This window comes from Zootoca vivipara, chromosome 8 (genome assembly GCF_963506605.1).
Source record: "Zootoca vivipara chromosome 8, rZooViv1.1, whole genome shotgun sequence".
Classification (NCBI taxonomy): Eukaryota; Metazoa; Chordata; class Lepidosauria; order Squamata; family Lacertidae; genus Zootoca; species Zootoca vivipara.
In genome coordinates this window covers 41,074,306-41,088,440 of record NC_083283.1, presented here as the reverse complement: position 1 = coordinate 41,088,440, position 14,135 = coordinate 41,074,306, and the positions used below count along the sequence as shown (strand labels likewise).

At 40.0% G+C, this 14,135-nt stretch overlaps 1 protein-coding gene across 1 annotated transcript in view; it reads right to left on the bottom strand.

Moving 5' to 3' along the window:
* Nucleotides 1-14,135, bottom strand: part of CCDC178 (coiled-coil domain containing 178) — a 124,402-nt gene that overhangs the window by 97,050 nt on the left and 13,217 nt on the right. The window contains exons 6-12 of the mRNA XM_035125564.2: nt 12,397-12,617; nt 10,776-10,918; nt 8,157-8,310; nt 6,355-6,450; nt 6,124-6,260; nt 4,714-4,897; nt 2,941-3,003 (exon numbers count right to left, since the gene is read on the bottom strand). Coding sequence (XP_034981455.2) covers nt 2,941-3,003; nt 4,714-4,897; nt 6,124-6,260; nt 6,355-6,450; nt 8,157-8,310; nt 10,776-10,918; nt 12,397-12,617 — 998 coding nt within the window. The remainder of the gene's footprint in view (nt 1-2,940; nt 3,004-4,713; nt 4,898-6,123; nt 6,261-6,354; nt 6,451-8,156; nt 8,311-10,775; nt 10,919-12,396; nt 12,618-14,135) is intronic.

The following is a 14,135-nucleotide window of genomic DNA, read 5'->3' as shown; positions in this document are numbered from 1 at the left end:
GCCAAGCATTTCCCATTGGGGAGTACTGGGGATAAAATAGACCCCATAGCATCACCACAAGGGTAGGATCACAACTACCCACAATTCCTATTCCACAGAGCTGATCCAGGAGAATACCATGGTTAAAGGCAGGGCTTTTTTCAGATGGAACTCACCGGAACTCAGTTTTGGCACCTCTCAGGTGGGTGCCATTGCCTCTGGTTAAGAACTTAATTCGTTCTGGAGGTCCGTTCTTAACCTGAAACTGTTCTTAACCTGAAGCACCACTTTAGCTAATAGGGCCTCCCACTGCCACTGCGCAGCCAGAGCACAACTTCTGTTCTCATCCTGAAGCAAAGTTCTTAACCTGAGGTACTATTTCTGAGTTAGCGGAGTCTGTAACCTGAAGCGTCTGTAACCTTGAAACATCTGTAACTTGATGTACCACTGTATATAAGAGAACAAGGGAGGTGTTTGTGATGTGTTCTGGCACCCTTTTTTTCTAGAAAAATAGCAGTGGACTTGAAAGCCACAGAAAGATATAGACAGAAGAACAAGGTATCCCTCCCCTTGTTCTACTTTCTGCAACTCTGTACCATGGCCAGATCTGAACCCAAATAGGAAAGGATCTAAATAGTCAGTGTAATCCGAGAATATTTGCAACTGCCCTACCATAAACTCTCTCCATTACATTCCACAAGAAGGGCATTTGCAACTGGTCAATAGTCATAAAGCCCAAGAGGTCCAGGGCTAGTTTTTTTTAAGAGAGATTGCTGTCAGGATGGTAGCTTCCCTTCGCAATAATCACCTCTGCTCACTTAGATATGATATTTACAGTCTTTATTTTACATATGTACAAGCAGCGCAGTTACATTCATGCATCCGAGTCCTCCGAGCCAGATTCGGGCAGTAACTTCTTATGGCTCCTCCTCCAATGTAAGAGCCGAGGAATTCTCTGATCCCTCCTTTTTAACCCTCTCCATTCCTGGGCTGAAGGCACTGGTGCAGGCTCTCCATCTGTCCCTGAGCTCCCTGTGCGATGCTGGGGGTCTGCTGCAACATCAGAGAACCCTACCTCCTCCTGGCTCTCCCCTGCTCTTTCCCCCTCTCCCTCCTCCGTCATTTCCTGTCCTTCACCTTCAGACTCTTCCCGTCCTGACTGTTCTCCTCACCCTCACCCCGACCCAAGGACGTTCCCTGGTAGTCCCCTGACAGCTGCACAACCACCTTTTCAAGGCAGCAGGTACCAGCACCTCACACAATGAAGTGGTAACCATGCTCAGGACTCAACCAGTCAACCCCTATCTGCTATATTTAATAAGCCAGGAGGGACAGGGGTCGAGAAGGCAGAGGGCCTTCTCAGTAGTGGCACCCACCCTGTGGAATGCCCTCCTATCAGATGTCAAAGAAATTAACAACTATCAGACTTTTAGAAGACATCTGAAGGCAGTCCTGTTTAGGGAAGCTTTTAATATTTGATGAATCATTGTATTTTAATATTCTGCTGGAAGCCGCCCAGAGTGGCTGGGGAGACCCAGCCAGATGGGCAGGGTATAAATAATAAATTATTATATGATATGATATGATATGATATTATATTATAATTATGCGGTTGGGCTGCAAGCACTTTGTACAGCTAACTGCATAAGCTGAAGACAATCCTGCAACACATCACCAATTATGACATTGGATACTTCATCTGGAATGGCAATACAGTGGTACCTCGGTTTACAAACACAATTGGTTCCGGAAGTTTGTACTTAACCTGAAGCATACTTAACCCGAAGTGAACTTTCCCATTGAAAGTACAGTGGTACCTCTACTTACGAATTTAATGCATTCCGAACGCACATTCGTAAGTCGAAAAAAATTGTAAGTTGAATCCCATAGGAATGCATTGGGAGAAAAAATTCGTAAGTCGAAGCAACCCTATCTAAAAATTCGTAAGTAGAAAAAATCCTATCTAAACCGCATCCAAGATGGCGGACGGAGCTCTGTTCATAAGTAGAAACATTCGTAAGTAGAGTTATTCGTAAGTAGAGTTATTCGTAAGTAGAGGTACCACTGTAATGGAAAGTGGATTAATCCATTCCAGACAGGTCCGCGGCGTACTTAAACTGAAAATACGCAAACCAAGGCGTACTTAAACCGAGGTATGACTGTAAGTGCAGCCAAGGTCACTCCAAAATAGAGCGACTTTATCTTCAAGTTGTGTAGCAACAGACTGTGCCCCACAGTGGGAGGCAGTATGATTCTGAAACTGTAACGAATCTACAAACCTGCCTCATGTTCTCAGAAAATGGCACATGCAACCAGAAATTCAAAGACAGTGTAAGGGTAAAGAAACATGCCAAGTAAGCAACATAACTCAGATGCTGGGAGTTTCAAAAGAAAGAGGGCTGTACCTGTATACGGACAGATAGCCCCAAAACTACATGTGAGAATAAATAGGACAGATGAACACAACACCTCTGATGGGTGAATGGTAGCATAATTTCCCACCTCTGATTAGAACAAAAGCTCAGGCCATGTAACAAGCTTCGCTCTTGCCTTCAAGACACTTAAAACATTTTAAAGGTTGCACTTTTATTTTCAAAAAGCATCTTAATTCATTACTGTTAAATTGTGAGTCTGGGGTGATGTTTTTGTCTCAAGTTAGACCATGGAGTTTTAAACTCAGATGACCACAGATATTGTAACTGGTCGTTACAATATTCATTCAGGTGCACAACATTCATCAGAGAATGGAGAAGATTGGAAAGGACTTCTTAAAAGTTAATGGTACTTTTCCTAGTTAATTGATATCAATCAACTGACTCCACAGTTGAAGTTAATGCTGTAGTCTTCCACTGCATGTTCATGATCGATTTTGTGAATATAAATCCAAATAATCTCAAATGAAAGATTTTTATGTGCAAAAAACACATCTTAAAAAGGTTAATTTAAATCTATTTTCCATACCTGGGTCAGCTTCCAAGCACTTACTTCATCTCTGATTTCTTTTCTTACATTATCTACTAAGTTCTGTAAGTGAAATGGATTTTAAAAAATTATATAGGAGCACGTAAGAAATTAGATATTTCATTTCAAAATATATTCTGTAAATCAAATGATAGAAAATTGCTAAATTGGAAATAGAATGACATTTGAAAAATGTGGCCATGGGAAGAGGGAGAGAGGGGCAATACAGAATAATTTTATGATTTGAACAAGGGTGGGAAAACTGCCCCCCTCTGGATGCTACATTTCCTCAGGGAAAATCTGTCAGGAGCTACATGCCCAAACTGGGCAAGGCTGGTGGCAAATGTCAGTAGGGCCCAGATACATTTCACATTTCTCCCTCATACTCATGTGCATATGCTTGTGTGTGCAAATCCATGCCCATCTCTCTTTACTCCTTTCCCCAGCTGCCTTCCCTCCTTGTTCCACCACCACCATGAAGCAATTAGGCCTACAATACAGCTTCCGAACCAACCAAAGCTGCTTCTTAACCCCATTGCTTTGTGGATTGTGGGGAGGGCCTTGAAATGTGAGGGGTAGAATTTTCCCCACTCCTGCTTTAGGGAAACCAATTCGAGAAAACCGTAACATCCAGTCTCGTCTCCATATCAAATAATTGGGCTCATTCATTCTCTGTGCTGTCCTTCAACCCCAGGTTACATAATTAACTATGTCATACAACATTAGAGGTCTTGCCACAAACAGGACTGTCTGGTTGGTTTTCATTTCCCAGAGTCCTCAGCTACCACCTCTAGGCAGTTCTCCAGTTTGCTAGCACAATCTCATAGGGGTTCAGCTCGCAACAAAACAGATTTTAAAAAAGAGCCCCCAGTCATAAGATGCCAAGTTAAAAGGGAACCAGAAAGCTATTGCATGTCCAGTGGAGAGGGACTAATAACTCATTTTCAGATTTTTTTAAAAAAATATCCAAAAAAGAATAGGTTGTGGCTTTTAAGTTCATACAACTGCTTCCAGATAGCTTGTATGTGCCTTTCTTTCTGGTGGTCAAAAGCAGGACCTCTCTTCCCCATTCTGTGGGAAACTACTTTTCAGTTACACAAAACTGTAGTCATTAAATCCCTGATTCTAATCCAGTTATTGTTGACCACCCCCACCCCTTGCAAAACAAGTCACAAACAACTTACTGGCCCTCGGGATGCAAATGCATATGTACCTATTTCCACTGAAATCCACATCCAGCCAGTTCAACAAGGCTTGGGTGAACACTGCTATATGCTTCTGCATTAGTAATGGACCCAAACGGCTGCTTATATGCACAGGCTTCTCTAACTGAACTGGGCTACCTGTTGTTAAAAATTGCTAAATAGGTTTACAAACAGTTTGATGCATGGGAAAAGTTTAGAGTAAGGTTGCCAACTAGTCAGAAAATAGGACTTGGCCTGCTTTAGTACCTTTAACAGCATCTTGAGCTGTAGAAAATAGCAGGTGGAGCTTTACACAGCATGGATATATACATTATAATCTACTAAATTCTGCATATGAAGCTGATATTAAAGTCATAGCTGTAGTGCAAACAAAGGAGTTGGGAAACCTGGCTCACAGTTGCTTTATTTAGGCCTAAAGAACTTAAAGCTACATCAGGCTTTAAATATTGCAAATAATATGGCAAGATGATGTTAAATAGTTTAATTGACGTACACAGAAACATTATAGTCAGTCATTTCACATCTTCAAATAATTAAAATATCCTAATAATAGAATAACTTTTACAACCTTGAAACGTGTTTTTTCTTTAACAAGGCTTTGTTCCACTTCCTCCAGTTTTGATCTGGCTTCATCATAAGCCAATTCAGCTGAATAAAGTTCTTTATTGACTTTTTTTAAATGATCTTCCAATCTGCGAATATTTTTCTTTAAAACCTGAATTTCTGATTGATATGCCATCCTCTTTCTTGAACTGTTAAATAAAAACGAAAACCTTACAACACTAACACATCTTCAACAGTTTATTACAGGTTGAACCTCTCTGAGGATTTTTTGGGAGAAAACATGCTTAATTTTACTTAACTACTATATGGGGATGACACTGATTTTTTTAAACCCCTATGTCTATCTTACAGAAATACTTCACTGTGTTCCCACTGATGAAATAAAATTTAATGGTTGCTCACACAAACCCAAGCATTCCACAGGTGTGCCAACCATTTGCTTCTGACACACAGCACTGATGATCTGACATATCACAATTACAACTGCTTGTCACTACTCTAGTTACACTAGAACCCATTGTATGTATGAAATAACTCTCACTGCAGCTTCCTATGCTGAGTTTTTCAAAGATTAAATTCAGAGAGAAAAAAATCAGAATTGAATGATAGAATCTTGCTCTTTTCATAGTAATCACATTATAATCCATAGTGGGTTTACAAAAGTTTCTGTAAAACATTATGTTAAAAGATCATTCAAGGTCTGGATCTACATTTTGACTTGAGAGGGATAGGCAAAGTCCATTGTGCAGTGCTTCCCAAGCACTTGACAGTCATCTGGTTGATGGGTGCTTGGGAACAGCAGCAAAAGGGGATTCGCCAGCCCTATGCTTGGTGCTTGGAAAACACTGATCATAGGACTGGTAAAGTCCTTTCCAGTGGACCTGAACTTACTACCCATCCACTGTTGGCCAGCAAGCTTAAAGATGCTTTCAGCAGGGATCAGCTGTGTGGTTACGATCCATGCAGGAAACATGGTTGATCCAGCCAGGGGCAGAGGAAGGGGGTGCAGTGGGGGTGGACCACCCCCAGTGTCACCACTGAGGGGGGTGACAAAATTCCAGGTGGCATTCACTGTGGGGCCTGCAGCGTGCCCAAGCCACGCTGGATCAGATGAATGGCCCATAAATTCTAAGCAGGAAGCTATTCAAGTGAGCAGTTATAATCTCATCTCATTTAACATTCAAGAATGAAGATGGACCAAGGAGCACAGTAACTAAGAGATAGAACAAGACAGCAATAACTGTGTGTGTGGATGTGGGATTTCCACATTACCTTATATGTGTAAAATACTTTAGATTAAATTGAATGTTCCACTGGTTTCAGTGAGAATAAAAAAATCAACAAAACCAAACATCCAACTCAATTGGCTTGAAGCCTAATCGAAAGTCTATCAATTATTAACCATTTCATTTACCTTTCTCTGAATTTTTGCGCAAATTTTCCATTTTCATCATAAAGACGTTTGTTTTCACTCTGTGTTTCGAGTATTTCATCAAGAAGAGTCCTAAGTCTTTTTTTCATATTGCTTAGATCAGATTTCTTATTGGCTTGCTAGGAAATATTATAGAATATGATGAACATTATGAAAATTCTGCAACACATGGACTCAAAAACACATTAATGTGTAGGTATTTTTTATACTTACTGATGTTTCCAAAATGTTCTTCTCCTCTAAATATTCATTCATTAAACCTTTGTTCTCATTTTCCTGAGTAGCAATTTTCAGAGTCATCCGCCTTACCTAACATTAAAAAGATAGTTTAATTGCTCATTCAGCATTTAATTGCAACATTGTAAATTTTTATCATAGTAAAATTTCTTGTTAAAATCTTGAAAATGTACTTCCAGAGCCTCAGTTATAGTTTTGGAGCAGTATAGTGTTATATTTAGTGAAAATATAGTAATAATAATAATAATAATAATAATAATAATAATAATAATAATAATTTTTTATTTATACCCCGCCCATCTGGCTGGGTTTCCCCAGCCACTCTGGGCGGCTTCCAACAGAAAAATAAAACACAGTAATCTATTAGACATTAAAAGCCTCCCTGAACAGGGCTGCCTTCAGATGTCTTCTAAAAGTCTGGTAGTTGTTTTCCTCTTTGACATATGTTGGGAGGGTGTTCCACAGGGCAGGTGCCACCACCGAGAAGGCCCTCTGCCTGGTTCCCTGCAACTTGGCTTCTCGCAACGAGGGAACTGCCAGAAGGCCCTCGGTGCTGGACCTCAGTGTCCGGGCAGAATGAGTATTTGCTTCTTGTTTCAGATTTATAATTATGTTTTCTTTTCAACCCCTGTCACGAAGAAAAAAAAATACTTGGGCCCTGTTCCGCCTGTCAATGCGAATGAAAAATCTGAAAGCTCCTAACTACCCTGCTAAAGGCAGGTGGAATTTCCAAACCAGAATAAACAAGTGCATCTGGTTGTGTCGGTGAGTGGGATAAAAGCACAATGAAATGTCTTCAGTCTATGCTTCTAAAAAGGAAAGCTTGCCCCAGTTCTCATGAAGGCCTAAAATCAATATTTTAAATGGCCAAAACATATTAAACATAATCAACATATTAAACAAAAAAGTAAAAGGGGCAATCTAACATAAAACAGGAAATTAACAGAGGAAAAAGAAAATAAATCCAGTTTTGCAGCCATTTTGAAATGAACATGTGAACCATTTTTTTTTTTTTGCAGAGGTCACAAAAAAGAACTCTATAGGATCCTTAGTATGCCTTTGTATCAGCACAGGCATCAGCAATGTTTGGGAGAATTAGGATGAAAGCAATTTCTAGGGCCAGGGCCAGGATTGAGTGCCAGGCTTAGTGTTGATGGTGCCCCCCCCCCACATCACTGTAGATCCCTTCCAACTATACAATTGTATGGCTGTGATTCTAAGTGTCATTTCCCAGTGCTGGTGCACTTTCTGTTGAATCTGATCAAGTGTTCAGCACCAGGCAGCTGCCATCTGTATTTGCCCGCAATCTAATACCCTGGTACTTCTAATATAACAACACTACTGTACTTTGGGCATTCTGCTGTAGTGTGTGATGGGAAAATAAATAAAAATAGCAGCTACCCAAATCAAATGGGATGCATACAGAAACCCCAGGGTGAGGATATGGAGGTGGCCAGTGACAGTGTGCTGCTGATTAGCAGTGCAAAAAGGACTTCTAGTTGATGGCAGCACTACTGGGTGGAGCCCACTATCACCTACTGCAGAAGAGGCTGAAATTAGGCACAGTGAGTCCTGTTCAGATGTGTAGGTGCCAATGGATGTCCAAGCATGCCTGCTGCTGACCCCATCAAAGATTTTTTCACTTAACTAGATAACATTTGCATTTATTGGGCTTATTACAGGACACTTAACTTTTCAATAGACACAGTGTTAAGGACTTCATGTGGCATTCACTTCTAGAGGATCTATTTGCTTGCATATAAATATTTAAAACTCACTTTATCTTGCCAAGATGTTAAATTAGCCTTTGTCTTTGCTTCTTTCATGTTTAATTCTTCAAGAAGTTTTTTACTGTGCGATACTGCTTCCATTTTTGCTTTTAACTTGTAGCTGAAATCATTGGCAATGAATTCAGCATCTTTAAGCTCATTCCTAAGAAGAGGCAAGAATCAAATTATCCATCTGGCCAAGGGTAAACTAAAGAAGCTGTTTATTAACAAAACATTACCAAACCCATCAGAATAATCTGGTTTTGTCAGACATCTTGCCCCATTCCACTGCCCATGTAACAGCACTAAATCTGTTTCATTTTCCAACTTCTAACATGTAACATGATCCTAAGTATGTTTCCTTAGGTGTAAGCCCCACTGAGTTATGTGTACTTAGAAGTGCAGTCTTAGCCTCTTCCCTCTTAGGAGCACAATTTGTGTAAGTTAACCCCCAGCCACTTAGTTAAGAAATACTTCTGCTAGCAATCTGATCTGTTATTAACGAACATTTGCTATAATGTAGTGGAAGTTGACAGGTAGGATGAGCTGATGAGAGAGGATCAAGTGAGCAAAACAGGAAGATTAAAGTGGTTATCTGCTATCAACATAGAGGGTTGTAATCAACATAGGATTAAGCAGATCGTTCCACAGTGCAAGGATTTCTCCTTGCACAATGGAACATTCTCTGCTTTCCTACTCCTCTGCATTCTCTACTTTCCTGTTCTGGGAGTTTCCCCAAACCTTTAGAGCAGATCTGAAGGTGGCATAGGGGTGGAGAGGGAGAGTTCCCTTTGCACTAGCACTAATCATTATGCTATAGCAAATATTTGGTTGAATACCACCCTCAATTTTTACATCATTGGTAAATCATGGTGTTGCAGAGCTAGATGCTATTTTGTCCTGGCCTGATTTGCAAATAGTTCTTAACTGTGGTTTAATGTGAATGAGCAGCATGCTGGTTTGTTCTTGACTTACTGCTAGTGGTTTGTTTCAATGAAGCAATGAGCTCAGATTTAAATGACACAACAAGCCAAGCCTTGTGCTTTGTTTCCAATGTGGCACAGCCAGGACCATTTGAGGAGTGAAGCAGGAACTTTCAGCATGGAACAGCATGCGCTCAATGCATTAACCATGCATTAACTTTGGTTTGAAGTAGCATGTGAACACAGCCACTATTTTAAAGATTTTTGTATTGTTGAGGTTTTTATTATTTTGTTTGTTCGTTTGTGATTTTCTATCTTAGTGTTCCTCTCAAAGGATCCCAAGGTGGCAAAAATATCTTTAGTAATAAAACAATACAATGCAAACTTCTAAAAACAATTCAAACAATTACTGATTGAGGGAATGGGCTATAACCTAGCTAGAGATAGGTGGTATTTAAGACAAATATTTCTGTTCCAAAGAAGCCCAGGGTGGCAAACACACAAATGATAACACCATTAAAACATTAAAGGCATCTCCAATACAAGTGCAGACTGTGCAAGATTTCTACTTAAAATGCTTGTTGGAACAGAAAGATTAGGTGCTAAAAAGACTACAGAGATAATGCAGCTCCCTCCTTGCATTGTTTCTTCTGTTATCACCAGGTTGGTCACTGCTTTCCTTTTGGGTGAAGAAGGGGGTAAAGTAGGTGTTGAGCAATTCTGCCTTCTCTCTGTCACCCAATAGCATTTATCTTTTTTCTCCTTGCAGAGGACCTACTACTTGTTTGTTCTTCTGCTTGCTTTGAACATAGCCAAAGAAACTTTTATTATTTTTAACCTCTCTTGCAAGCCCGTGTTCCTTCTGAGCTTTGGCCAGCATGATATTCATTCTGCAACTGATGGCTACTCAAGTATACTCCTCCCCCCTTTCTTCAGTTCCTTATACGTGCCCTTCTTAAATCTCAACTCATCTGTAAGCTCCTTTCCTTTCTTGTTGGAATTGTCTGCATTTGTGCTTCGAATATTTCACCTTTAAGAAACTCCCGTCCATCTTGGACTCCCTTCTCTTTGAGTATTTCTGACCATAGGATCTCACTCTGTAATTCCTTAAGCTTTCTTTTTTTGAAATGGGCCTTCTTGTCTGACTACACTCAGCTTTCCCTTGACTCGGTATCATGAAACTATTGCTGAAAGCATTGCAATAAATAATGGGTTGTTTTTTTTTAAAAAAAGGACTAAGTAACCCTAAACTGAACACATTTTTAATTATTTTAAACCACCACCATCAGAGGTGGTGGACTCTCCTTCCTTGGAGGTTTTTAAGCAGAGGTTGGATGGCCATCTGTCATGGATGCTTTAGCTGAGATACCTGCATTGCAGGGGGTTGGACTCGAGGACCCTTGGGTCCTTCCCAACTTTAAGATTCTATGAAACATTTGCAAATACCAAGAGGCTGGAAATAAAAGGCAAAAGCCTAAATCCCAAAGCAAAATGTTAGTTTTCCACATCTGCACCACATAACATTTAAAAGCCCCTGATGTGGTTTGGTGCCCAATCCCTTTAAACCTGAGAATGTGTAAAGCAGACAAGAGGAAGGAAGAAGTAACTTAATCAGACAATGCTTTCCAAATAATGTAGTAGACTATGTACAAAAGGAGAGAGACAAATTGAACAACAATAATATAAAAAAAATTAAAATGCTTACTGTAAACTCATCAACAATTCCTCAGCTATTTGTATTTGTTCAGCCATATATTTTCTTTCCCTTTCACACTCTTCTGTGAGTCCTAGATGCAAACTGTTCACCATCTCAAGTTCTTCATGAACTACATCATATCCAGTTTTGGTCTTTAAAAAGTAAAGAAATTAATCTGACAGTGCAAAGCTCAAAATGTTATAAACTTGTTCTCACTTTTTTGTCTCCTTATGAAAAGGTGTAGTGTTATTTCTTTAATTCTTTTGCAAATTTTTTGCTGCTTTTTAAAGGATAAAACTGAGACTTAAAATCCAATCCTATGTCCATTTACTCAAAAATAATCTCAGTTGAGATTATTTAGGATTGCAAATTTACATGCAGCTAAAACTCTTTGGGAAGCTGGCTTACTTTTATTGAGTATTAAGCAACCAACTATTTCCCCGTTCCCCAAACAGAAGATGGCTAAAGTTCCTTCCTTTGGGCAGATGGATTAAGAGGCTGTGAATAACCATAGCCAATTTAAATAATTTGAGAGTGCTAGTCTACTGCAGTAAATCCTGTTGTACGTTAAAGATGGACACATTTATTGTGGCATAAACTGTTCAAAGAAACCAAGTTACATATGTCCTCCTCTTGACTTTTCCACTCTGTTAGATAATCCCCACCCACTCCCAAAATAGTGGATTAAGGAGGACTAATCAAATAAAGTTTGGGTCACTATCATCAAAACATTTAACATATTTTATAGCTTTTAGTTTTGTTGCATCTAACTTTGCTTAATCATACAGGCTTTGTTTGTTTTATTAAATTTTTATACCACCTTTCATCAGAAGATAACAGGGTGCTTTACAATATAAAATCCCAAAAAACACATAGCATAACAACAAACAAACACACAAACACCCCAGTTTAAAAGGACGTAGATTGTTTAATTAGCCAAAGGCATGGGAGAACAGACTATATGCACCATCACTCTGCCAAGATAAACCAAATAGTCAGATTTACTGTGATATATGAACATGATCAACGTGTGCTAGAGTTAGGAAATAATTATAAATGATTTCTCTAATGATTTTTTACAGTAGTTTCAATGCTGCTTTGATAGAACCAATGAGAACAACTTTACCTTTCTTTTCTTTTGCTTTTAAAAGTAGCAAGCATTTTTTTAGTTAACCTTCTTTTAAATAGTTTTCAAATTGTTATTTAAGCTGTAAACCTACACACACTGGTCTGAGAAGACTCACTGACTCCATGGAAATTACTGCTACACAGACAAACATAGGACTGCACTGTTAACTTCATAATGTCATACCTGGTTTGGAAGAAAATGCTGACTTACCCACTAATTTTAAGCCACTTTTCTGGTTGGGTCTGTATTTAATTTAGCATTTATTGTTATATATATTTCAAAGAGTTTGGGTTAATCTATACATTACCTTTTATAATAAATCTGCCTTTCCATTTCATAAGTTAAGACTCTTCTAGATTCCTACTTCAAAAGGTGCTGTACTTTCACATTTCTCTTTATTGTTATAAGCATGTAAAAATACAGGAACAAAATCTCTGAAAGGGGCATGTACCAAACTCATTTGGCATGGGGGAAATAAAATAAAATATTTAATCTGTTTACCTGTGTGTATATCTTTTTCACTTCTACCATAGCATCACCTTCATAAAACAGCTTTTCTCCCAGCAGAGGGCTGTATTTCTTCATGTAGGTTATATTCTCCAGAACTTTTGCATTAGCTACATCTATTTTTGTCAATTGGTTTACTGCATCCTGGAGTTGATTATTCTTTTCTTCAAAATGCCATTGTAATTCTGAAATATCTCGTGAACATTTCTCCCATTCTGCAGAAGAAAAATAAGCTATGCAGTATAACAAAATTATGACAACTGCATTTAAAGACGGAACATATAATTTCAGATGATATACTGTCAGATCTCTATGCAGTTTCCTATGAAATATATGCTCACATAATCCTATGCATATAACAGTTGCTGAAATCATGCCCCTGGCAAAGAGAAATCAGGTTTGGTACCTTTCCTCACATCAAACCTTCCATCTTAGCTAGTTGAGTAGTGGAAACCCATCCTGTCACAGCAGGGAGCCATTTCACACTCCAGGATGTCAGGGTGGAGGCAAGTGAGTCGCTACTTCCACGCAGAGCTACTCCTTGTGGCATCAGGCAAATCTCGTTTTTCTGTAGCATTTTCTGCTCATATTTCTTTCATCATCCTGTGGACCAGCACTATTAAGGGATGAGGCAGTGGGAAGACCTTGGACAGTGGTGTATGGTTCTGAGGCATCAAATGGCCACATCTTGGGGTGGAGTTCCATCCAGGTGTGTAGATTGACAGATGCACCCCTGGAGCATCTTACTCTACCGTGTGTCACTGTAGCTGTCCTATAGGAAAGTCTCCCAGGTCCTGCTGGAGTTTTTTCCTTCAGGGCTACCAATGAGCTGCCCTGCCCAGCTGGCCTTGTGCTCTCCAGCAAACTCTTTGCCTGCCCTTTCTCCACTTACCATGTGCCTCCTTCAAGCAGCTGCCTTGGCAAAGGCCACCTACCTCTGCACTCTTTCCCTCTCTGAGCTGGCTATTACTCTTTTGTCACCTCTCTCATCACTTCTCCCCTTCTTGGTTGCCTTCCCTCTTTCCTACTCCTCTGCACTCCTCTAAAGAGTCCCAGTCTTTCCCTCAGGCAATCCCCCCCTTCCCTAATTGGCTACATCTGTGGCTCCTTTTGGCTTCTGGGTGGGTTGGTGCAGGGATGGAGAACATGTGACCTTCCAAATGCTGCTGGACTCCAACTCCCATAATCCCAAACCACTGGCTATGCTGGTTGGGGGCTGATGGGAATTGTAGACCAACAACATCTGTGGATTCCCCACCCCTGGGCTAGTGAGCATACAATACCTAAATGGGCAGTCCAACCGTCATGGAATAACCCAACCTCTGCCATAAGTGGGAGTGAGAGAGATGCCACAACAAGCCGGGGGATGGGGAGCTGATGGTACTCAGAATGAATTCAACCTGGGCATGGATCTCACCCTTTGCTTCTTTCCCCTTGTTGTCCACCTATGACCCTTATCAGTAGATGTGAGAGCAAAGACATGAGCAACTGGGAAGCAAGCTTGAAATAAAGTTGTTCTCTTTTTATTTCATAGCTCTGAGCAGAGTTCCTTGGCTCCTCGGCTCCTCTTGATTCTTGAATGTTAAAGCAATGAAAACTTGAGATATTTACCATCCACTTGAATAATTTTCTATCTTAGAATAGGAAGTAATCAAGAAAAGAATCAAGGAAAGCAGCAGCTTCACCTTCTACTGCAAGAGGTGAATGGTGGGGGAGGAAGGAACCTAACTCTG